The sequence below is a fragment of the Serinus canaria genome, chromosome 5, assembly GCF_022539315.1.
Source record: "Serinus canaria isolate serCan28SL12 chromosome 5, serCan2020, whole genome shotgun sequence".
In the NCBI taxonomy this organism is placed as follows: domain Eukaryota; kingdom Metazoa; phylum Chordata; class Aves; order Passeriformes; family Fringillidae; genus Serinus; species Serinus canaria.
The window spans coordinates 57,783,254-57,807,529 of NC_066319.1; the positions used below are offsets into that span (position 1 = coordinate 57,783,254).

Consider the following 24,276-nt stretch of genomic DNA (forward strand, 5'->3'; position numbering starts at 1 on the left):
GACCAAAGAGAGGCAGCTGAGTGCAGATTTCAGTGGAAGTCTGGGTCTTCCCCTTCCCTGGATGAAAACTTTGCCTGTTTTCTTTTGTGGTCAGGCTGCCCTGCAGTTGCTGTTGCTGTTGGACCGAGTTAATTTCCCTCCTGTGTGATTTTATTTCAGGTCTTCAAGGCACAAAAGCTGGTGCAATAGCACAGAAAGTCATGGCATTTCCAGCAAGGCACCAGGTTTGCTCTGCTCTGCTTCCCAGGGTCTTGTTTGCTGTTCCCAGATACCAAATGGAAATTTTCCTGAATGCATAAATTACCTGTGGGTTCCCAAAGGTGGTTATGGGTCCACCAGCTCACATGGAAATGTGGGGGTTGTTGCTCCTTTGGTTGGTGGATCTGTTTCTCTCTTTGAAATGGACTTTAGAAATGAGACTTCAGCTCCTGTGTCCCTTTGGGTTCGAGTGGACAAAAAGCATTTCTCAGTCTGGAGAGACTGAAAAATCAGGATGTTGTGATGAACTGGTTTGATTCAACAGTTCTTTGGGTCTGTCAATCAAACCTGTAACTAGGTTATTCAGTTCTTGCCCAAATCTGTCAACTGATTCACAATATTACAAGGTAAGGCCAGTAAACCACTTTGAATGTTTAGGACTAAATTTCAGAAGTACTCTGCAGTTTCATTGTTTTCTGTACCCACACAGAATTTCAGATTTCAGGTGGCCCACAGAGGTTTTGTTTGTGCTGTGCAAAAGGCAGCTTTTCCCCTGGGAATTCCCTCTGCAGAATATTTGCACTTAAAAACAAAAAAAAAATTCAGCTACTTCTTTAGAAGACTAAGGGGAGATTTTGACAACCCCAACCTCTTTCCTTGCTAATATTTGTTAGCCTTGCAGCTAAAATAAGAACAGTTCACTTGTGAATTATAGACTGATCTTGTTTCACCCCCTGCCATGGGCAGGGACATTTTCCATTAGACCAGGTTACTCCAAGCCCCATCCTGTGGTGTTGTGAGGTTCTCAGGACAAGGTGAGAGATGAGAATTTGGCTCTATCTTCTCAGAAGGCTGATTTATTTTTTATGATATTATATTATATTAAAAGAAATGATATACTAAAACTGTACTAAAGAAGTAGATACATCAAAAAGCTAAAACAAGGATAATAATGAAAACTCGTGACTAACTCCTCAGTCTGACACAGCTAGCTGCAATTAGCTATTAATTAAAAACAATTCTCATGTTTAAATAAACAATCTCCAAACCACATTCCAAAGCAACAGAACACGTCGAAGCTGAGGCTTCTCATCTTGCCAGGAGAAGAAACCTGGAGAAGAGATTTTTCAAAAATGTGATAGTGACACCATCCAAGCTGGATTTAACATTCCAGGAGTGGGGCAGCCACAGCTTCTCTGGGCAGACTCTACCAGTGCCTCACCACCCTCAGCATCAAGAATTTCTTCCTGACTTCTAATCTAAATATCTTCTTTATACCACAGTGCAATGAGGCCACTACAAAAAATGAGTTTAGAAAGTGTCTTTTGCTTATTTCCTCCTTATGGTTTGTCAGTGACTTCTTTCTGTGTCTCTCTCTGCAGAGTTTGTCTTCCTAGGGGGCTGAGACCACCCTTGTCAAGCAAAAAGAAAATTTTCTGGCCCATTTGGTGGTCTTTGGAAAGCAAGCAGTACCAAGTGGCTCTCAGCACTTGGATCATAAACATTTGCTGCTGCTTTGAAAGCAGATTGGCCTCTGAGGCTTTGGCCAGATAATATTGTGAAGGTTCTCTTGCATCAAATTGTTTCTTCATTATTTGAACAGATGATGGCAGCAAAATCAGGAGTTCACTCAGAGATACTCAAAACATCTTCTTAGAGCCACATCATATCAGAGTCCTAATCAGAGAGTGGGCTCTGACCTGCTCCAGTCAGGGCAATGCCCTCTCAGGGTAAGTAAACTCTTACTGATTATCTTAATCTGCTTGGAGAAATGCCAGATTTATTCATTTCTGAGTGGCAGGAGTGGGATGGGAGGATGCCACAGCTCTGGGTGTGTGTTTGGGATATATTACATTTCCCAGACTGGAGTCCCACAGGAGCAGTGCTCTGTGCAGGTGTAAATCCATGGGAAGTGTGGATAACAGAGGATCTGAGGATAAATCAGCCCTTTCACTGCAGGGCTGTGCAGAGCTTGTCTGGGAGGTGAGGGTGATTTTATGAAGTTCAGTGGGTGGCAGCAAATGTCACCAAGATTTTGGGATGTTAATTTGTCTGCAAATCCTCCCCTGTAACTGCTGATAGGTGCTGCAGAGAAAAGAGAGGTTTTGCTTCACAGCAGCCTCTCCACTGCAATCAGACTTCATACATGAGGACCTAGGTTGGATTTACAAGACCAGAGTGATGTGGAGGTAGAGCTGGTGCTTGGGTATGGGGGTTTTTGAAGGAATTTTGAATGAGTTAGAGACAGGACCTCAGAGTTTTTTAGATGATGAGATTTATTTTTCTTATCTTTTACACAGGCAGGAAGGGTGAGCTCAGCTCACATCTTCACTGCATGGCTCAGAAGGTCACAAGACCCTTAGTTGCAAGACCTTGTAAGGATTTATTCACCAGTAAAACACTGCCAACAAAGATATTTATGTTTTGGACCCAGTCCTTAAATATTTAATCTTATGGACTCATGCTACAGTGTGAGCTTTCTTAGCCAATCACATTATGACACACAAACCTCCAGCACTGCATTCTAAACTCCTTGTTCACCTTTGTAACTACTTTTATTTTTTCTGTGTCTTAAACCCTAAAACTCTGGCCTGGAACACTGCAAGGGATGGGGCAGCCACAGCTTCTGTGGGCACCCTGTGCCAGGGCCTCAGCACCTTCACAGGGAACAATTTCTTTCTAAAATCTAATTTAGCCCTGCTCTCTGTCAGCTTGAAGCCATTCCCCCTTGTCCTGTCCCTCCAGGCCCTTGTAAAAAGTCTCTCTCTCCAGCTCTGCTGTCAGCTCCCTTCAGTGAGGTCACCCCAAAGCTTCTTTCTCCAGGCTGAACACTCCCAGCTCTCCCAGGCTTTCCTCCCAACAGAGGAGCTCCATCCATCCCTCTGAGCATCTTGGTGGCCTCCTCTGGACCCACTCCAACAGCTCAGTGTCCCTCCTGTGTTGGACACCCCAGAGCTGGGTACATCCTGACATTGGTTTCTCTGGGTCTGCATTGAAGGCACCTGAGACAGTAATTCATGTTTGGACTCAGGTGTTTATTGTTTCTTATCAGTAAAACAGTCTCACCACTGTGAGCTCAGCAGCAAGGCACAAAATGGCCAACAATCTCTTGTTCCAAGGTCTTTTAAGACTAAACTATCCAATTAAGAACTGACACCTGGATTATTTTTCCTTTTAACCCAATAACTGATCCCGAAGAGGATCAGCTGCTAACAGGACAAGTCTTATCCCACATTCCTCCTGCATCCAGAACTGAGCAACAATTCCCACTGTGAGTCTCTTGTGATCAAGCATCAAATGGAGCCCTAAAGTTCCTGACACCTGTCCCTGACTTCTTGTGTAACTGTGGGCAAGTTAATTGGCCTCTCATTCCATTTTCCATCAGAGGATCAGTCAATGCAGACTTTTCCACCCAATTACAAAATGCCACCCAAACCCATGGAGAAGGAGGAAGAAGAAGCATGAGGAAGAAGCCCAGGACAACACCCTGTGCCCTCCATCTTGCTTCCATCCATAACATACTAAAAACCCCAAAACCTCAATTTCTCACCAATTGATACACCTACACTGCTCTCTATAATCTGTTTCATACTTTTGTGGATTCTACCTTGAAGTCTGGGAAACTTTCTCCATGAATGAGGGTCCAAGTCAGTGCTCCCCTGGGGGTCAGGGCACCCCAGAGCAGACAGGGAAATATTCCTGGTGCCCTGGGTTTCCACATCCTGTCAGTGCTGTCAGCTTTGGATCCCCAGCCAGCAGATGAAGATGCTTGTTTATATTAGAGAACTGTTGTGAGTGCAATTAATAAAGCTGCGAAGCTGAAAAGTAGTTGAAGAGCTAAATATCATTATATAATGAGACCTCCTTCCCAGTAAATGATGTGAAAAATGATTTCTTGCAAAGAATAACAAATTGCTGTGGCTTTTTACCCTAATTGTAGATGCTTGATTCTAATTTGTTGTTTGTCATTTCCATGTAAATGAAGAGTTTTAGCTATAATTACTGCATTTATGGCAAACAAGATACTATCATTTTCCAATGCTCACGAAGCACTGGCATGTTTAGAAATAGAAGAAATGAATAATTATCCCCCTTGAGCAGCTCTAGGGAGGGGTCTACAAGTCAGAGTATCCAAACAGGTCTTGCACAAAGGCACCTGATGCCATTAAGCCTCTTCTGCATTTGGGGAGCCAACTCAGAGACATGAAGTGACTTTCCCAGAGCACTCAGCAGTGCTCCAGGTACCCAGATCCCTCTGGACAGCATCTTCTTCTCATCACTCTCACAACACAAACGACAGCAGAGCCATCATTTTGGTTGGCACTGAATTTCCTGGTTTGTCCCAGTTATCCCAGAGAAGCTGTGGCTGCCCCTGGATCCCTGGCAGTGTTCCAGGCCAGGTTGGATGGAGCTTAGAGCAACCTGGGATAGTGGAAAGTGTCCCCTCCCATGACAAGGGAGTAGAACGGTGCTTAAAATAATGGCATCCTAAAGAACATTTGTTTCCAAAAAATCCCATTTTACTGTGATTTCGTATTTGTACTCTCTTGGTTCCCAGAGCATCCCACCCAGATGGAGGTGTTACAGGAGGGGCTATTAAACTGTGAAGAAGAGGCTCTGACACAAGGAAAAGAAGCACAAGTCACCTACTAGATGTGATCTCTTTTATCTTTAATATTCCCATAACAAGGTTAGAAAATGGAATAAGAGACCAATTTACTTGCTCATAGTTACACAAGAAGTCAGGGACAGGGGTCAGGAACTTTAGGGCTCCATTTGGTCACAAGAGAATCACAGTGGGAATTGTTGCTCAGTTCTGGATGCAGGAGGAATGTGGGATAAGACTTTTCCTGTTAGCAGACATAAGCAAGTTAATTTTCCTTTTGTGACTGACACTGGACAAGCTGCTCTTCCCAAGGATTTGCAGGAAAATGAGTCTCTGTGATAATCAGATCTTATTTTTAGCATCTAATCGATGCTCAGGGCTTTGTGGTTTAATTAGTGGAATAATTGTTGGCTGAAAACACAGTCTAATACCTGTTTTTTCCTTCAAAGGTCAACTCCATCATTTTTGTTTCCAACCATTCAGTCCTTTATTGATCTTTATGTCATTTCATGGGGAGTGCTGCATCTTGACAGATGAAATAAAGGCCAAAACTTGAAATAAGAAAAATATATCCTTTTTCTTAAACACAAAAATGGAAAATCCCCTATTTCATCCCTTGCTGCTGGCAAATCCTTCATACAGTGTCCCCTGGAAATGGGATTCTGAAAATTACTTTTGTTCTTTATGGAAGGAAAAAAGCAAACCAAGAATCTTTCCTGATGCTGATTAATATCAGACATGAACTGAAGCACAAAAATGAATTTTGCAGTGTAGCTGCTGATCCTTTAAAGTAGATGAGGCCATGAGCTCTGCCAGGAGGGCAGGAAGATCTCTGGGGTTTGCATTTAGAGAGGGCTGAATGAGAAATGTCCTTTCCTCTCAGTATGGGGGAATACCACGTGGCTTCATCTGGAGATTTGGGAGGTATTTGATCAAATAACTGATGCCTTAAGTTTTGGCTTTCATATTTTCCAGATTCTGTACTGCCTTAGTGTGTAACTCTGAACCAAATTGTTAGCAAGTTCTCCTCATAGTTTAGTGAGACAAAACAATCCTTTTCCAGCCCCAGAACCAAGGACACCACTGCAGCTTCAGCCCCAAAAAGTGCAAACAACAGGGAATTGAGGAGAGCAATCAGGGAGGATGGGACTGCATCACCTGGAGTTGGAATTGGACAATGAACCCCAACATGGAAATGGACCAAAAGTATAAAAGTGTGAAAATTAATGACTTGGGGTCCATCTTGGGTTCAGTCTTGTGCAGAACTGTGGCTGGGCTCTTGTACTGCTCAAGATGAATCCTTTGAGGGGCTTTAATAAATCCCTCCTTTATTCCTTCAGCTCTGCCCAGCCTCTGTTCCAGGTACCCTCTCAAGGCATCATCACAGCCACCACCATTTTGCTGCTGCCCTCCAGCTGGAATGAGGTGCTCTTGGAGCAGAGGGAAGTATGAGGTGCTCTCCACCTGCAGCTTCTCCACCTTCTCTACTCCTCCCATCACTGTGACCTGATGTTTAATTTTTATTTGCACAAATCTATTGTGTCTTTGCCAGAATCTGTTCAGTCTTATCCCAGTCTATGGGAGAGGCTGCTGGGTGATGGAGCAGAAAACAGGCTTGGAGAAAAATGGGCATTAAAAGATAGCACAGGACCAAATTCCATCTTGGGGTAAATCTCCAGGGTCATCCCTCAAAACCAGCAGTGATTTTAGGGGGACTTGGTGGCAGAAAGAGTTTAAATACAGGCACAGAGACCCCCACATGGTTTGTGCAGCTCAGCTCAGGTGGCTGGGATGGGATGGTGCAGTTTTCCTCCTGCCCTGTGTGTCCTGCTGGTTCCCTCTGATCCCCCAGGGATATGGGCACACTGACAGCACAACACAGAGCCAGCTGGCAGGAGGAAGGATTTCTCTTCCAGGGCCACATCCTCAGCTGCTGTAATGTCATTTCCTGTACAGATCAAGAAATTGAGGATCTAAGGATCTGCAAACTGAGGATGGCAGTGCACCTCAAAGTTTCTCCAGGAATCAGCCAGTAAGGGTTGAGATCCTGGAATCTCAGAGTGTTGGGGCTGGAAGTGACCTCAGAGACCCTCTCTGTTCACACCCCTCTGCAGGGTGGTGGCCAGGGACACCTTCCAGTAGCCCAGGTTGCCCCAAGCCCCATCCAGCCTGGCCTTGACTGCTCTTGCTGGGGAAGGGTAATGTTTCCCCTTAGGGCATTGCCCTGTAACTCTGCACAAGCCACCCCAGTCATTAAATTTGTTGGATTTATATTCTGTTGTATTTAGTTCTTGATAATTTTACCAAATTTTAACTGTTTGGACCAAGATTTTTCCATGGTGCTTGTCCCAGACTTCTTAAGAAAACTGACTGAAGAAGTTCACCTGCTCCAGTGGATGAGAAGAATAAATCATTAATAAATTTTTTACTGGAGACCTCTGAGGAAAAAAATAATTGTACAGCAAAATTTTAGAATTGAGAGTGCAGGGATCAGCAGAACTCTGGAAGAGGTGTATCAGTGCTCTGGAAAAGCCTTCTTTCATAGAACCTGGCTCTTCAGCTGCTGCTTCTGGGTGGTTCCATTTGGGTAGTGGTATGTCAATAAACAGCACACAAAGGCCACCTTCAAAAGGTTATTGAAGCTGCAAAGTCAAGGCTCATGAGTAAAGAAAGATTTTTCATCTTCAGCAAGGCACAGCTTTGATGAGGAACCTCCAGGGAGAGCTCAGAGCCCCTTCCAGGGCCTCAAGGGGCACCAGGAGAGCAGGAGAAGGACTTTGGACATGGGCATGAAGTGACAGGACACAGGGAATGGCTTCAAACTGCCAGAGGGCAGGGTCAGGTGGGATATTGGGAAGGAATTCTTGGCTGTGAGGGTGGGGAGGCCCTGGCACAGGTTCTGTGCCCAGAGAAGCTGTGGCTGCCCCATCCCTGGAGGTGTCCAAGGCCAGGTTGGAGGGGGTTTGGAGCACGCTGGGATGGTGGGAGGTGTGGGGGTGGGACAAGCCTGTCTTTAAGGTCCCTTTTGTCTTGGGGTCTCTGGCTGCTCAGAGTGACCCCAAGAAAGTTAGAGAGTCTCTTTTCCCAGCCTGGTGCTTGAAGAAGGAGTCAGAGCTCTTCAGTTCTCGGTCTCAAGGTTGTTTATTGTATCTTATCTATAAAAGTTTTTCTCCTGTCCAGCCCAGGTCTGCTCAGCAGGACAGCCCAGGACACTCTGCCTGCCCCTAGGGTGGTGGTATGTCTTTATACTAAAAACTACCTGTACAATATTTACAATTACTTTCCAATACCTATCACCTGTGTTAGACAGTGAGCTTCTACTCTAAACCAATCTAAAAGTGCCAACATCACAGCAGAAGATGGAGGCCAAGAAGAAGAAGGAGAAAGGCAGGACACACCCAGATCCCTCCATCTTGCTTCCTGAACCCCCATTCTAAAAGCCCCAAAATCTACTTTTTCACCCCATGATAAATTCACTATCATTCTGCTTAAACTGTTGTGGCTTGCAATCCTTCATATAAAGGTTGGGAATTGTTTTTTCCAAGGGCTAAATCAAAGGCCCAGGGGTCTTGGGCTCTGTGCCAAGGCCTCTGAGCCCCCTGGGCAGGGTCTCGAGCCCTCCAGGGCAGCCAGAGGAATTTCCTGGGTTCCCCCACCTTTAACCCAGACCAGTCTGTGTTTCTCTGACAGCTGGTGAATATTTATGAACATTTTCAGCACACAAGAAGCCCCTGAGCTGAGGCAGGGTGGGTTCTCTGCTGGCAGCTCCCTGTGTTGCTCCAGGAGCTGTGCCAGGGCAGGGTGAGCGAGAAGCTCATCCCACATGTGCTCCAGCAGAGGTGCTGCCATTTCCATAACCAAAGTTTGCATTTCCTCTCCCAGAGCAGACACAGCTTTTGAACTCAGTGTGATCAGTAAATATTTAATCACACAACAAATTGTGCCAGCCAGTTCACAGCAACATCCTGCTGATGCCTTTTTGGATAATGGGAGGTTTTGTACCTTGGCTTGTCTTTAACATCTTGTGCCTGTCTGGGGCCACTGAGGGAGGAACAAATAGTGTGTAGATGTCAATATGTGTTTTGAAGGCCCCACAGAAGAACTGAGTTCACAGAGAAATGCCAAGGCACAAGGGCAGTGCCTTTGCCAGCCTCAGTAAGGGGCTACTCCCTATGGGCAGGTGAAGGGAAAAACAGCTTAAAAAGTGCAAGGGAAAAGGAAAAGGAGGAAGCAGACCTAATGCCATGGGGAAAGGAGGGCCAAAAGGTCAGGGAAGGAGTTGGGAAGCCCAGTTTAGTTCCTGCTTTCGGGGTGAGTGTGCTGAGTTGTCTCCCCATCTCCATTTCTTTTCGAAGAGATTTGGGCAGGTTGAGGCAGGCTTGGGTTGCAAGCAGGCTTGGGCTACAGCTGGAGAGGCAGGGAAAAGGGGGTAGATGGTGCAGATCAGGGGCCAGACAGTGCCATGGTGGCTCTTAAAGTTCACTGGGTTAATTCAAAGTTCACCCATGTAAAATTTTTTATCTGAAAACATAAATGGTAATTGTCAGTTTGACATTTGTTTGATGATCCAGCTGTTCAAGTCTTCTCCAGTTGGGCAATTCATGCATCAGCATTCCCATCAGGTAGGTGTAGTTGTTCTGGAATTAAAAACATGCTGCCTTCCAGGCAGATGCCATTTTCTTTATTATTTATTTGTGCTAGTAAGTAAATTGAAAATTGTGCTTTTTTAAGGGAAAGGAGCAGATGCACCCTTGTGCCATTAAGTTGTCAGAGCTGAGCAGATGAAGCACAAAGCATTTCTGCAAAATTGTTCTCACAAGTCTCATTTGGGAAAAAAAAGAGTTTAACCTGCAAGAGAAAGGGATGAAATCTGTAATGGAACAGGGCAGGTTGCTTGGTATATACAGACTGATTGAAAGTAATCAATCTTTTCCTTATTTTCTGCACTTTAACCAGCTCTCCTTTACTGAAGGAATGCAGGTTTGGAGTAGATATTAGGAAAAAAATCTTGACTGTGAGGGTGGTGAGGCCCAGAAGTTGAGGATCCCCCATCCCTGGCCTGGGGGTTGTGGTGCAGAGTTTTTAAAAGGAAAAGTAATGGATGAAGCTTCATCAGCAGCAGGGTGGAGTTCTGGAATGAAGCTGTAAGTGCTGGATTTGAAAACCAGGCAACATCTGCAGGGATAAGTGATAATGTGCCATGGCAAACCAGAATTGCTTTAACTGATGATTTAAAAAGAGGATCTGATTAAAACAAGCTGATTAGATGAAACCAAAGTGACAAGACAAAGCAGCAGGGCATCCAGAAGGGGAGGGGGGAGACACAACTGATGGCAGTAGGGCATGAATTATTGATTGAGATCTCCACCAGAAGCCTTTGCATTTCCTTATCTGGGAAGGCAGAGAATGAATGAGAAGAGAACAGAATTATTAAGCAGCTTTATCATTGCATTGGAGTGGATAATTAGGCAATTAGGATTACTAAAAGTTGGCAAAGCAAGAGGCCCTGAGGACTTGTGCTCCTGATTTCAGAGGAGGGTGGAGAGAGAAGCAGGGAAAGGCTTTTGGTGAGAGATTTGGTGGTGCCTTGGGGTGAGGCTGAAAGGCAGAGCCAGGCTCTGGCACCCAGCCCCAGGACAGAGGGGGCACAGGAGACCTGGAACATGAAAAAGAACTGAGGATGGACAGTCCTTGGAACAGCAGCAGGGAGGGAGATCAGGAGGGAAGGCCTCAACATAGAAAGGATCTGGACCCAAGTGAGTGCAGAGGTGACCCCAAAGATGCTCTGAGGGCTGGAGACAGGCTGGGAGAGGTGAGGGTGTTCAGCCTGGAGAAGAGAAGGCTCAGAGCACTTTCTGATTTTGGGCATCCAGTGCCATACACCCTCAGGTGTCACCTGCTGTCCCCTCCTGAGCCTCCTGCCTGCATCTGCCAGAGCCTGAGCTCCCAGAAGGGCTCTGCTCACAGGGACTGTGACTGTCCCTCTGGGCCAGGCAGACACCACAGGCTGCTGCTTACCTCTGCAAATGAGCCTCACTTCTTTAGCACCAGAGCTTCTGGGTAGCTGGCTGCACATCTTGGAGGGGAAAGCTGGGTAAAACTGCCTAAAAATAGCACATTGCATCTGGGACTGTCTGAATCCATCCTGGGCTGCTCTGAGGCCACTGCCAGACCTGTGTGCTCCTCCTCTGTGCTCCTGCCTGGCTTAATCTTAAGCTATATGTTATTTAAAATTAATTTCCAGAGATACAGACATTATATAAATCACTGAGGAAATGTCAGATTATGGATGTAATTTGCTGAAGTGCTCCACACTCATCTCACTTAGCTCCCCATGAAACCAAGGGATCAAAATGAAACTGAGGCAGAGTTTGGACCAGCCACCATCCTGAAAGTGCTGTGGAGGATGAGCCAGCACTGCAGACACTTGTCAGGAATTCACACCCAGAGAGACTCTTGGAATTTCTTCAGGACATTCAGTGATCAGAGAAAGGAGGAATAAAGGGGATGATGAAAAATACATGGACTGGGGTATTTCTTAGCAATTATTTGCTTGCCCTCATTGGCAAGTCAGCTGGTGTTCTTGGAGAGTGCTGCCTTTTCATGGGAAGGTGCCAGCCACAACGTTCCTCTGCCCAGACCTAGCCAGAATATTAATTATGGATTCTGTTGCATAATTAGAGTCTGAAGCCCAGAATTAATTGGTGGTAGCTGCTTAGCATAGATATCAGCTCTACCTTGGAATAATGCTCTGTCTCCTAGCCACACACAGATGGGTAAATCACTGCAGCAGTGAGTGCTGTTTTGGTGACACAGGGGTTTGTGATCTCCTGCCAGCTGTTAGAGCAGTGCATTGGTGACATGGGAAGTGTTTGTAACCCAGTGCTCCTTGGCTTGTCCTGGCCCCAGGCTGACAGGGCTGGGACCTTGGCTGTGACAGCTCCACACTCTCTGCTCCTTCCCAGTGCAGCCCTGCAGAGCATTGAGGGGTTTCTGCCTGAATCTCATTAATTTGGAGCCATTATTCTCCTCTAGCCGAGATCAAAGGCTGTGGCTGCACTAGAGCATCCCTGGAGAGGCACCTAGTCAGGGGGAATCACCTTGGGATGTTTTTCCTGTGGCCTGGGTTGATTTCAAAAGGCACCTCAAAGCTGAAAACAAGGCTGGGTTTAATAACAAAAAACCTGTAGCAGCAAATAAAGATTTGTCCTATGGAGCTGCTGCTTGATGGAGCAGAGGGGAACAAAGCCAGCATCTGTGTTCATTAAAAATAGGTAATGGAATATTCTTAGCTCAGCCCCTGCCTCTGCCTTGGCAGAAATACTCTGGAGTTAATTGCTGCTGTTGTTCAGCTGCAGCAAAGTGGGTCAGCCATTGGTGAGATCACTGATCCCATGGAATTGTTGGGAGAGGTGTAAAAATAGGCTTTGTGCCAGCTGAGCACTGCAGGTGTGGATGCTGTCCCCAAGGCCTGGGGGTCTGCAGCTCTGTGGCTGAGCCACTGCCACCACTTCTGGCAGTGTCACACCTGCAAAGCCAGCCCAGGGCAGCCAAGGGTTTCCTTCCTCTCTGGGATTCCACTGGGAGTTCCCTCAAGCTGCACCAAGGGAAATACAGGTTGGATATAAGGAAAAAAAAAAAAGGTGATAAAGTTCTGGAATGTTCTGCCCGGGGAGGTGGTGGAGTCCCCATCCCTGGGTGTGTTTAACAAAGCCTGGATGTGGCACTGGGGGCCAGGGTTGAGTTGAAGTGCTGGGGCTGGGTTGAATTAGATGATTTTGAAGGTCTCTTCCAGCCCAGTGATTCTGTGAATCCAGGGCATGCAGGCTTGGGCTGGCAGAGGAGGATTGTGGTGGCACTTTCATAAACTGAGTGTTGTATGGCTTAGCCTCTGCAGGCCAGAACTAAGGGTGGGAAGAGCTGACAAAACAAGACCTCTTGTCCTCTTCTCATGCTGTGTGTGTCCCTCTCCTGGATAATTCATCTTTTTTCCTCAGCTCCCCATCAGAGATAAGTGCACCTGTGCCTCTTTCACACATGTTCACCTTTAGCTAATTTGTGATCCTTCTGTTTGGGGTTATCCTTCTGAAGGTGTTGTGTTGCTAACACTTCAAAGGGAGCATTCAGATGGCTTTGAATTTGTCTTGGATCTGAGACATAAAACAGCCACTTGCTGCTGGCCCTCCTGTGCCCCCTCCCCACTCACAGAAAGGCTCCTTTCAGAGGGGTGCTCTGAGTGATGCAGACACTGATATTGCTAATTCAAGCTTTGAAGAGATGTTTTATAACAAAGCAGCCTTGGAGATCAGGTCTAAATCCATAAACTTTGTGTTACATTTGGGATTTAACATGCCCTGGAAGAAACATCCCTCAGAAGGACATTGCTGCATCCAAGAGTCGCCTGTGCCTTTAGCATTGTCCTCTGGGAGAGATGAGAATCCTTGAGAAAACACACTTGCTGAGCCCCCAAAAACCCCAATATTTAACTGTTTATTGCCTCTTACCTGTGAGCAGGAATTTGTTAAAACCCTGGCAGGTCCTTGTGGGGATTTTGTCTTGGTACAGTGCAGACACACCCAGTGCCTCCTGCACCCACTGCTGAGCCCTTGCAGCTCTTTGAGATCAGTGACTATCCCATCCCAAAGCCCCTGCCATTACACAATTCTAATTCTCAGCTGTCATATTTCATTTTTTATTTAACTGTCAGGAGAGGAAAGTTGCAGTGCTGGCAGTATAAATTTGCTTGGGTTGGTGATTTAGCACCTCCAGTGCCATCCCAGCCCTCTGGAGGCTTCCAGGAGCAGGCATTGGCTATTCCAGAAAAGCTGGGCAATAAAAGGTAGTGAAAAATACATTTTTAGCTATCATTACAGGCTGTACAAAATACAGGGGAGAATATCCACATGGAGGAGGCCAGTGGAAGGAAATAACTGCACTGAAAGGTTTTCTCCTGGTCAGACACCCTGGTGTGTGTGTGAGAAGTGATGGTCAAAAATCCACAGCCTGAAATACTGGGTTTTATTTTTCTTTTTAAATCACTCTGAAAATGGGAATTGCTCAGGCAAAGGTGAGCTGCTTGCCTGCCAGCTCCAAGAGTTTCTTGTGTTGATTTGCTGCATTTGCTTTTTCTCATGAATGAGAACAGAGTTTAATGTTCAGCCTTATCAGCTTGTCAATTTAATTGCTATCTATTTTAATGTTATCACTATAATTTGTTACTAATTAATAGAAGCAACATGATTGTAGCTTTTATTTTCCTTTATTTTTCAGTGAGAAGCTGGATGGAGAAGCTGAAAGATAAGGTAGGAGGCTCAGTGTTTCAGTTCCTTTCAAAGCAAAGCCACTTTTACTTGCAGGAATAAATAAATTCTTGTCAGTGCAGTTCTTGATCTCCATACAGACAGTTGAGAAAGGGCTTAAATTTTTTTCTGGGAGGCAAATGAACCAGATGCTGCTGGTATAGAGTGGTGTGAATGCACAAAAACATCCCTGAGGGGTTGGAACTAAGGGCAGGAGGGACAGAAGGGTTTGATTGATTTCTCTGCACCAGAAAATGACCTTGTCAGATAACCCAAGTGACTTTTTTTTTTATTTCCCCTTAACTTATCCTAGAATAGTTTTGGTGGGAAAGGACCTTTGGAAGTCCATCTAGTCCAGCCCCTCTGCACTGAGCAGGGATATCTTCACCAGACCAGGTGTTTAGGACCCTGTCCAGCCTGACCTGGAATGTTTCCAGGGACCCCAAGGTAAAGAACTTAGTTCCACCCCTTTTAGATCTGCTGCAGATCCCTGCAAGGAGGATAATCAAACACAGCCAAGCTGATAAACAAGGTACCAGACCCTGATCCTTCCTCCCTGGCATCCCAGGGGCTGCTCCATGCAAGCAGGAGCTGTGCCAGCCACAGGCACTGATGGCTTTTTAGACTCTGCTGCCCTGGAGCAAATATTGACATTTCAGAATGCTTGTGAGGCCTTCCAAGTGTTGTTTTGCTGACAATAGAGCCATGAAGCTGGAAAGAGGTGACAGCAAGAACATTTTGTGACTCAACAGGCCTTGGAAATTCTTGAAGAGGGTCAGAGGCAGTAGAAACAAAAACCATCTCAAGGAGTGGGAGTGATGTCTGCAAAGCCATCCCTGAGCTTAGGCAGACTCAGCCAGCCAGCCCAGCCCTCCCCCTGCTCCACAGCAAATTCCAGCAGCACTTTCACATCAGGTCAGAGCAGAGAAGCAGGGCCTGGGTGTCTGCTCTGCAGGACTGGGCTGGGAGGGTTTCAGGTGGGCTCCTGCCCAGCCTTGCTGAGGTCCCTTTCTGCCTGCACCATGAAGGAGGCAAGTCTAGAGCAAGTCTGGAGTCCCCTTGGCTTGGGATTCATCCAGAGCAGATGCTGAAAGGACAGAGAATAGTTTTCCCAGCCCAGGTAAAGAGCAGCCCCCGGGCTGGCTGTGTGCCTGGGGGGATTGCAGCATGCACAGGGCACTGCTCATGCCAGCACGTGGCACAGCACCAGCCTGGGGACATCAGTGGCTTCTCCCTGAAGCTGTAGCTTGTCTTTCCTCTTGTCACCTTGTTGGCCACCTCTGTCCTTCCCTGTTGCAGAGGGGCTGAATGTTCCTGTCTCCAGCAGAGCTGTGGAGAGGCTGAACCTGGTGCAGGCAGACCCTGGGCTGTGGCAGTGCCCAGCTGTCACTGGCTGGGGGCTGTGCACAAATCACAAATGGGATGGGGCTGCTAGGAACAGCCTTGAGCTGTTTTATTTTCCAGCATCAGCCTCATGACATGGTTATGACAATGGGAAGATGCCATCAGCTCACATCCCAGGCAGCAGACCAAGAACTCAATGTTACAACTCACTTTATAAGTTTTTTGACCAATCACACAAAGCCAAAGCACACTGACAGTAGCTCCATCCAACCACTATAAGCACATGTACCTTCAGTTAAAACAATGCTGGCTTATTTCAAATACAATACCTGCATGTAAGCCTTCAAACACAATGCACACAGCTCCATTATTCAGCTTAGAACTTCCAATATCTCCCTAGATAAACTTTTCTGCAGCTTAGGGAGTCATTCTAGACAAGCTTTAATACACAGACCATTGTTCTGTTTGTCCTTACTTTTCTACTTCTTACATAATTTTTCTGCTGACCAATCATATGGCTACTGCTTAGCTCTGATCACAGTTCTGTTTCTCAGGCTGCCTTTTGCAGCTTTCCCAAAACTTTCTGATTTTATGGATTCCCACACCCAGCACAAGCACTGCTGTCACTGATGATCCACTGGTGTCCACTCCAAAGGAAGACTCACTGTGAGCCACCTCCCTCCTTTGGGATCTTTCACCTGGCTCACATTTTTCCTTAGAAAAGCCCAACAAAAACCACTCCCCTCCACTCCCAACCAGTTTCTGATGTCACAAATCACTTCCAAATAAACCTGTTCATCCCATTCCCTCCTCCTCCTAACTGAGTTTTCCAGCATCAGTCTGTGCCCCTCTCATTTGCCCCATCCTCTGTTCTATAATTCCTCCACCCAGAAGAGGATTCCAGCACATCTCTGAGAGAAATGTCCTTCCCTGTCCCTCAGGTGTGGCTGTGGGATCAGGAGCACAGGTCAGGGACAGGTTTATGTCTGGTTTCCTGCAATCACTGTTCAAATGCTGCATTTGGTGGGGCAAATAAAGGACAGGGAGTTCCTCTCAAGTTCTCTTGCTGTTATCTCAAAGCCCAGCAGGGCCAGGAAGGTCCTGAGCATGGACTGGGTGTATTAAAAGCATCCCTAAAGAAGCTACAATTTCCCCATAAAGGGGTGAAATGTGGCTCTGGCCTGTGAAATGGGGTTTTCTATCAAGGAAGTGCAGAAGCCCTCAGAAGTTGGGCTGCAAGACACAGCAGGGCTGGATTTGCATCACATCACAGGGTTTTGGGGTATAAAACACTGATCTGGGGGGAACCTGTAAAAGGCCATGGGCTGGTCAGGTGTGATAAAGGCTCACAGACAGGCTGAGGAGCTCATTGTGATTTCTGACATGGAAACTCAGCTGGGCAGCAGCTCAAAGGCATTTACAGCCTCCCCTCACTGCCCATGCCAGCAGCAAAGTGCCAGAAATAGAAAACCCCACGCTGCACTAATTAGGTCACCCAATTAAGGCACCCTAATTGCCTCCCAGAGACAGAGCCTTCAGCTGTGTCTTCACCTCCTTTGTTGGGAGCTGGGCTCAGGCTGCAGCCCCTTCCCAGCACCTGAGCTGGACAGGGCTGGGTCTTCTGGGAGGGGGTTCAGGGAATCTGAGTGATGCAGCTGAAGATCCCTCAGGCTTTGGGATCCAGACAGAGAGGAGCTGTTGCTGTTTAAAGCACTGAGTAGGAGCTGGAGGGGCTTGGGGCAGCAAACCAGCCCTCCCTGGGGGAGGAGGGAGGGGATCCTCGATGGGGATCCATAGAAAAGGATCTGGTGCTGCTCTAATCCAAAAATCTAATCTAGTCTAAAATTCTAATCCAAACCCTGACCCAGTTCTAATCCAAACTCTGATCCAAACCTGACCCAAGCCCTGATCCAAACCCTGATCCAATTTGTGCCTGCCCCAGATGAAAGCTGTTATTGTCATTCTCCAGGTAAGTGTACACAGGCAGGCTAGTGCACCTGAATAGCTTTTTTTTCCCCCCTCCCACTCAGTGGGTTATGGAAGAGAAGTACTTGTGGTGTGTGTTGTATTTTGTATTATGCTGTGTTGTATTTTGAGAGCACAGGTGAAGGCAGGTGCTCGTAAGCCATGGGCTGAGTCTCGCTGGGAGCTCTCTGATACTCCTCACAATTGGTGCCTGTGTCCCTTGGCAGGTGTAAAATCCATTTTTGGGGGGTCTAGCAGGCAGAGGGTGAGGCTGTAGTGGCACAGCAGAGGCAGAGCTGCAGAGGGAGCCAGGCTGTTCCTGCCTCCCTTGCAATGCTGAGCCCACCAGCCCAAATTAGGTGAGGATTCTGAGGCAATGCGTTAAAATTGGGTTCCTTTTTCTTTAAAGCAGTAAAATATAAAGTATTGGGAATATTTTCCTAAGGATTTAGAGTGTTTAGGTGTGTAATTTTAGATTAGCCATGCTGTCTGTATTTTGTTTTAATGGGCAGTACAAACACACTGATCACAGTGATTGAATTAGGGCTGGTTCATTTTACTGTGCTCCCCTTAAGGCCACCTGAGGGTGTGAGTGCTCTCCCTCGGTGTCACCATCCTGCTGCCATGCAGGGGACCCTTTCCCATGTGTGAAAAACGCCAATCACTTGTTTTTAAAATTTTGAAAGTTTGATAATGATAAAATTGTTATAAAAAAAGCAATATAATTAGAGCAATAATAATTTGGACAATTAGGATTAGGACAATATGAAACAATAGAAACAAAGTTACAGACAGTCTGGGTACCTTTTCTGGGCAAAATAAGCCCGAAAAAGGACCCACATTAACAGAGGATTAACCCTTAAAAGCAACAGCCTGTTGTATATTCATACATCTCATACATGATGCATAAATTCCATTCAAACACAGGATTCTGTCTGGGCAGTGTCAGCTTCTTCCTCTGATTCCTGATGGAGTCTTTAAGCCTGAGCAAGGCAGGAAGAAGTTCATTCCTTTTGATAATGGGGCAATAAATTCTCCTTCTCTGAAAGGTTTAGGTGTCCTGTGGCTGCCATCTCAGTGTGAGTCCTTTCTTTAGAAAAAGTATCCTACATAGCACAGTTTCTATTTTAACATTATGTTATAACCTAAAACTATATTTAACACACTACTTAAGAAAATTAATACAGCATCACTTTCTAACACAGCACATCTAATATTCATTTTAATATTTGCCAAAAGCCAATCATAAAATACTCATTTTTCACACCATGCAAAGCCAAAACGTTTGGCTCAAAGATTTTGAGTACAAAGCCAAGGAGACCTCGAGATCACCTTCCTTTGGTAGCCAAGGTTTTCCTTCCAAACAAAACCACACACCCCTCCCCCCCATTCCCAACCAGTTGCTGGTGTAGCAAATCACTTGGAAATAATTGACCCCATTGATTGACTCTTCCTAACTGAGTTTACCAGCACCAGTCTGTGTGCCCCTCTCGTTTGCCCCATCCTCTGTTCTATAATCCCTCCACCCAGAAGAGGATTCCAGAACACAGTGGCCCATCTCTGAGAGATATGTCCCTCTCCTAAAGGCACACAGTGCAGGGTGTCAGCAGTAAAAATCTGTCAGAAAAAGCTGAGTTGTGCTGGTGGCCAGCTGGATCCTGCAGTGAGGAGTCATCCCATGCAGGCAGGGTGGTGGGGACTCAAATCCAACTTTGAGGAAACCACCATAGGGATAAATTGCAGTCCTTGGCTGGTGAAAATGGCTGTGAAAGGATGGTTTTGGTAGTGTTGCTCTGCTCCTCTCTCCTCCATTTAGGCAGGATACATGTCAGGGATGCTGGTTCCTGTGGGAGTTGGAATAGCTGGAGCTCTCTTCATCCTGGGAGCGCTCTACAGCATCAAGATGATGAATCGCCGGAGGAGAAACGGCTCCAAGAGACACAAAAGGAAGGTATGGAAACTGCCAGGTGAAGGTATGGAAACTGCCAAGGGAAGGTATGGAAACTGCCAAGGGAAGGTATGGAAACTGCCAAGGGAAGGTATGGAAACTGCCAGGGGAAGGTATGGAAACTGCCAGGGGAAGGTATGGAAACTGTCAGGGAAGGTATGGAAACTCTGAACCCTCCTGGCTGGAAGGCAAGCTCAGCCTGGCTGGGGTCTGTCTGAGCTGGGGCACCTCGGTTACGGGATGGGGGCATCCGAATTCTCTGCATTTGTTTCCTTCCTGCACCTCTCTGATGTTTGTTCTCCTCCCCCAGCAGAGGGAATTTAACAGCATGCAGGACCGAGTGATGCTCCTGGCCGACAGCTCTGAAGATGAATTTTGACTGGAACTGCAGTGCCCTTGGGAGGGAGAGCCCGTGACTTTTCAGAGGAGGAAGAGAGGGGGAGGAGAAGAACAAGCGACTTTTCTGCTGCAGCGCTGCTCCCTCGGCTGCCCTGCCCCGGGCAGGGGTGTGTCCCCAGCCCAATGACAATGACAATGCTATGCTCTACGTGTGCCACCCGTGGTGTTTGTTTTGATACAGTAGTGGAGATCTCACACTCGCCCCCGGCACCTCATTCAGAGCCACAGCTGGAGCTGATCCATGTGGATGATTATTTTCCTCTTGCCCTGGTGTACTGTTTTGGTCCTGGCTGGCAGTAATCTAATCATAACAATAGCTCCCACCCATCCCAGGAATGGAAATCTTTACTGTGAATGACTTCTGTCCAATTCATTTTAAATGTGACATTACCTGAGCTAGAGTTCCTTAGTGCTAAGATTAGCTGCTCTGCTTAATTAATGAGTTGTAAGCCTGGCCTGTACCCCTGGCTGCCCCAGAAGTGCACATGCACAGGGCTCTTGATACAGTTTGAAGCACATTTTTGCCCTTGGGTGCCCCCACTCTCACCCCTTTCTTCCTTCAGCTCTGCTCCACACTGCTTGGAGACACACAGGAATGGCCTCAGCATTGATTCCACCTCAAAATTCCCTGTCCATTTCCAACCAGCACTGTCTGTTCCAGCACAATAAATACCAGCACTCATCTACTGATGGCTGCTCTTGCCTGCATCTCTTGGCTTTTGCTCAGTGTGCAAGGAGGTGAGAGAAGAGGCAGGTCAGAGACTTCCCAGCTTGTGCCTCCTCTTGGAAGGACACTAGCTCCAGGTTCTTCTCTTTCCAAAGCTGCATTCCCACAGGGATGAGAGTGGAGCCTCTGAACTCCTTTACCCCACTGGAAAATGCATTTTCAGCCCCTGAAAGCTGCGTGAACAGCAGCACCTTTGGGGGATCTGCATGGGTCTTGTCTCACAGGATCACAGAATGGTTTGGGTTGGAAGGGACTTCCAAGGCACTTGGTGCCAGCCCTGACATCTTCCACTAGCCCAGGTTGCTCCAAGCCTCATCCAGTCTGTCCTGGAAAACTTCCAGGGATGGGGCAGCCATGGATTCCCTGGGCCACTCGTGTCCAAACCATGGGATACAGAAAGGCACTAAAGTTGGGGAGAGGTGCAGTCACTGTTGAGGGATTTGTGGCCAACAGTGGGAAAACAGCGACGGCTGGAGAGATGTCAGTTCTGGGGGGTGAGATGACCCCACTGGGAACCCTTGGCTGTGAGGAGAAGGGTGAATCCATAGCACAGATGGGTGCAGGGGGTTGTGGAGGTGCCCTGTTGGTCCTGAGTACTGAGGGACACAGTGCCTGAGGTGTCAGAGGCATTGAGCTGGGGAGAATAAAGCAGCTTTGCCCGGAAATGCTGACAAAATAGCCAGGAAAAGGGCTGCACTATTGGGCTCTGCTTCCCACTGTGGAATTACTTTAATCTGACATGCAAAGCATCCATGTTTCTGAGGTGGGAATCACTGTTCTGTGGGGAATCATCCTTCCTGCAAGGAATAGTGGCTGTTGGCAGACGAGAAGTGAGCAGAACAGTAAGGGCAGAGCACACATCTGCTGAGATTCAATCCCTTTGAGCCTTTGGAGAATGGGAGGGAGGGGAGGTTGAGGAGGGGCAGGAGCAGGATTTGGTTCCCTGTGGAGGTGGAGAGGCCTGTCAGATGGTGGGGAAATGTCTTGTGGAAGTGCTGACAGTAGGATTGCAAGGCAGGGAGGACTTTCAGGAGCCCCTCCTGAGGAGAGCTCTCTCTTGAGAGGGTCAGGGTCAGCTCTGGACATTAAATCATCAGAGGTGATGGTCAGCTCTGGACAGCCCCTGCTCAGCAAAGCCCAGGCACTCTCCTGAGCCTGTGTCACCCACTGGGTCACCTGGACAAGGACAGGTGGCACACCCTGGTTCCAAAATGCTGCTCTAATGCTCAGTCTTCCAGTCCACCAGCTGTGTGTGGTACCTCAGTCATCCATCCTGTGGGTGCGTGGGGAGCAGGCTGGGGAGACAGCATTTTTGGGGTTGGGGGGGACTTCATACCCCCAGCCAGGGCTCCACAGTGCATCTCTGCTTTTTGTTCCTGAAGCATCAGCCAGGAGGATTTTGCCTTGCTACAAGCAGCCCCACATCTTTATCAGGCACTGACTGGCAATGAAATCCAAAATTCAGGCAGTAAGTGGGCACTCCAAGTCAAGATGAAGTTTTCCCTCCAGAGTGATCCCTCCCTATTTCCTGCTGGTCTGTTGGAGCTTGGAGGTGCTTGGGAGGTGTTAACAGTCCAGCTGATCATTCCTTCACTCTTGGGGATTGGGAAATCTTGTCCCTTGGGCTCTTTGATGATTTATTCCTGGTAGGGCATGGTGGGGATTGCATGGTGGGTGTCTGATGAAATATCTGATAAAACCCAGAGCTGCTGGGTCAGTCAGGAGGAGGAGGAGGAGGGATGGCTGAGGAAGGCTGCAGGATTAAGTAGCCCAGCTGGGGCAGCTCAGGAGGATCCTTGTGGATGGGCTGTCAGTTAGATGGATTGGGAAGGGCAGTGGGGAGGTGCCGTGGCCTTTTTGTTGTGCTAATAAATCCCCAGTTTGGGAAACACTGCCTTTCTGCAGGGTCAGTCAGTTTCCCTGTCTCTCTTCTCCCTCTCCAGCATAATGAACTTGAGGAATTAAAGGCAGCACTGCCAGTCAGAATGATGGAAGTGGGGTTTTACTGCATCTCTAGGGGCCCTGGTGTCCTCAGGACCAGAGAGGACATGGCAGGGGTGGCTTCGATGCTGGAAGTCCACAAGGAAGGGAGGCCCAGCTGCATGCACAGTTCAGTGTGGGCTCTCTGTCTCAGCCTTAGGAGTTAGGTGGATTTCCCAAAGGTTTTTCTTGTGATCTGTCTGCACTGCCAGACCTGGCTCTGGCTCTGAAATCTTCACCCAAGGATGGGACCTGAGCACTGCTGGGCAGCAGAGATGGCAGCTGCTGGCCATCTGGAGGGGAGCTTTCTGTGGAATAGTTTGGTCAGCCCTGGAGAGTCCCCATGTCTTCAGGTTAACCTGGAAGCAAGGTGGGCAGTCAGAGCCAGCTGTGGCTTGGGGGAAGCTTGTGGGAGCCTTGGGAACTCAGAGTTTCCTGCAGGTTCTGCAGATCCTTGAAGCACCAGCACCACTCAGCCCCTTCCCTTCTCATCCAAGGCCAGTGGATTGGACTCTGAAAAATATCCTCCCCACAGCTCCTGGAGTTGGATTCACTCCCTTGGGGGATCAGGTGGCAGCAGGGAGGGGATGGGGGGTTCAGGTGGGAGCTGGAGCTCCAGTGGCCCAACACTGCTGACTGAATCTTCACCTCTGCCTTGCCAAACCAGCAGCTTCTTTTGGAAGAGGCAGAGCATGGAAAGCAGCCAAGAAGGGCCCTCCTCATCCTCAGTGCTGGGTGAACTGCAGGGCCCTGAGTGCTGAGGGTGGTGACATTGGCCCAGCAATGCCCCTGCAGCAATAACAACCCCTGGACTCCACACAGGACCAGCACTCACCTCCCTTTTGCATTCTCCTGATAGCACAAGGCAGAATTTCCTTGCAGGCACTGCACAGCATCAGTGCACAGCAGCTTTGGCATCTCCAGCCCCATTTCTGACAGGAGGAACCAGCCTGCCTGGCAGCTCTTGCCCTCTCAGAATGCCCCTCCATCACACAGCTGCTGATCCTAAAGGTGTCTCTGAGGCCAGATGTTCACTCTGGTGAGGCTTCTCTGGACTGCTCTGCTTCCACAGAGAGGTGTAAGCAGTCCTTGTGCTTCCTCGTGGTTTTCTCTGGTGGACAGGAGCAGCTCCTCATCCTGTAACTATGGAATGTAGCACTTTGTTAAAGGAAAACATTGGGGAATAAAAAGCTGTCCATCAGAGCTGACTCTGAGTGCCTGTCTCCCTGAGCTGGTGTTCATTCAGTGTCCCAGGCAAAGCTGGAAGTGATGCTTAGAGGAACTGAGTGTTGTGTTCCTTTCTCCAGGCTGCATGGTCAGTGCAAGGACTCAGGCTGGGCTTTCAGGGGTCATAGGAGACATGGGGACCCTCAGGCTGGCACTTTTTGGGTAGGATTTACTTGGAAGTAGGGGTGTAGGCTGGGATGACCCCAAAGTCCCTTGGTGTCTTGGTTTGAAAAGCCAGGTGTCTGCTAAGGAAGGCAGGAGCCTCCCCTGAAATGGAAAATGCAAACCCCCTCCCTCTGAATTGTTATAATTCTGAAATTAAGGGGCTCTCAGGGAAAGATATGGAAGCAGGAATAACAGTTCTTGTGGTATTTGCAGGGGTCCCCAGCACGAGGTGAGAGATGAGGAATTGAGAATCTGACTCCATGTTCTCAGAAGGCTGATTTATTATTTTATATTTATATTATATTAAAGAATGCTATACTAAAACTAGACTAAAGAAAGAGAAAGGATACAGACAGAAGGGTTAACAAGAATGAGAATGAAAAACTGGTGACTGACTCCTCAGTTTGACACAGCTGGT

The 24,276-nt window shown here is 47.6% G+C and overlaps 1 protein-coding gene across 2 annotated transcripts in view; it reads left to right on the top strand.

Annotated features, from left to right (window-relative positions):
• Nucleotides 1-20,445, top strand: part of ARMH4 (armadillo like helical domain containing 4) — a 57,520-nt gene extending 37,075 nt beyond the window's left edge. The window contains exons 6-8 of one of the 2 annotated variants that reach the window (XM_030240720.2): nt 14,075-14,106; nt 19,229-19,363; nt 19,671-20,445. In XM_030240720.2, coding sequence (XP_030096580.2) covers nt 14,075-14,106; nt 19,229-19,363; nt 19,671-19,739 — 236 coding nt within the window. In that variant the 3' untranslated portion in view covers nt 19,740-20,445. The remainder of the gene's footprint in view (nt 1-14,074; nt 14,107-19,228; nt 19,364-19,670) is intronic. The other variant, XM_030240718.2, reaches the window with a different exon arrangement.
• The last annotated feature ends 3,831 nt before the right edge of the window (nt 20,446-24,276 follow it).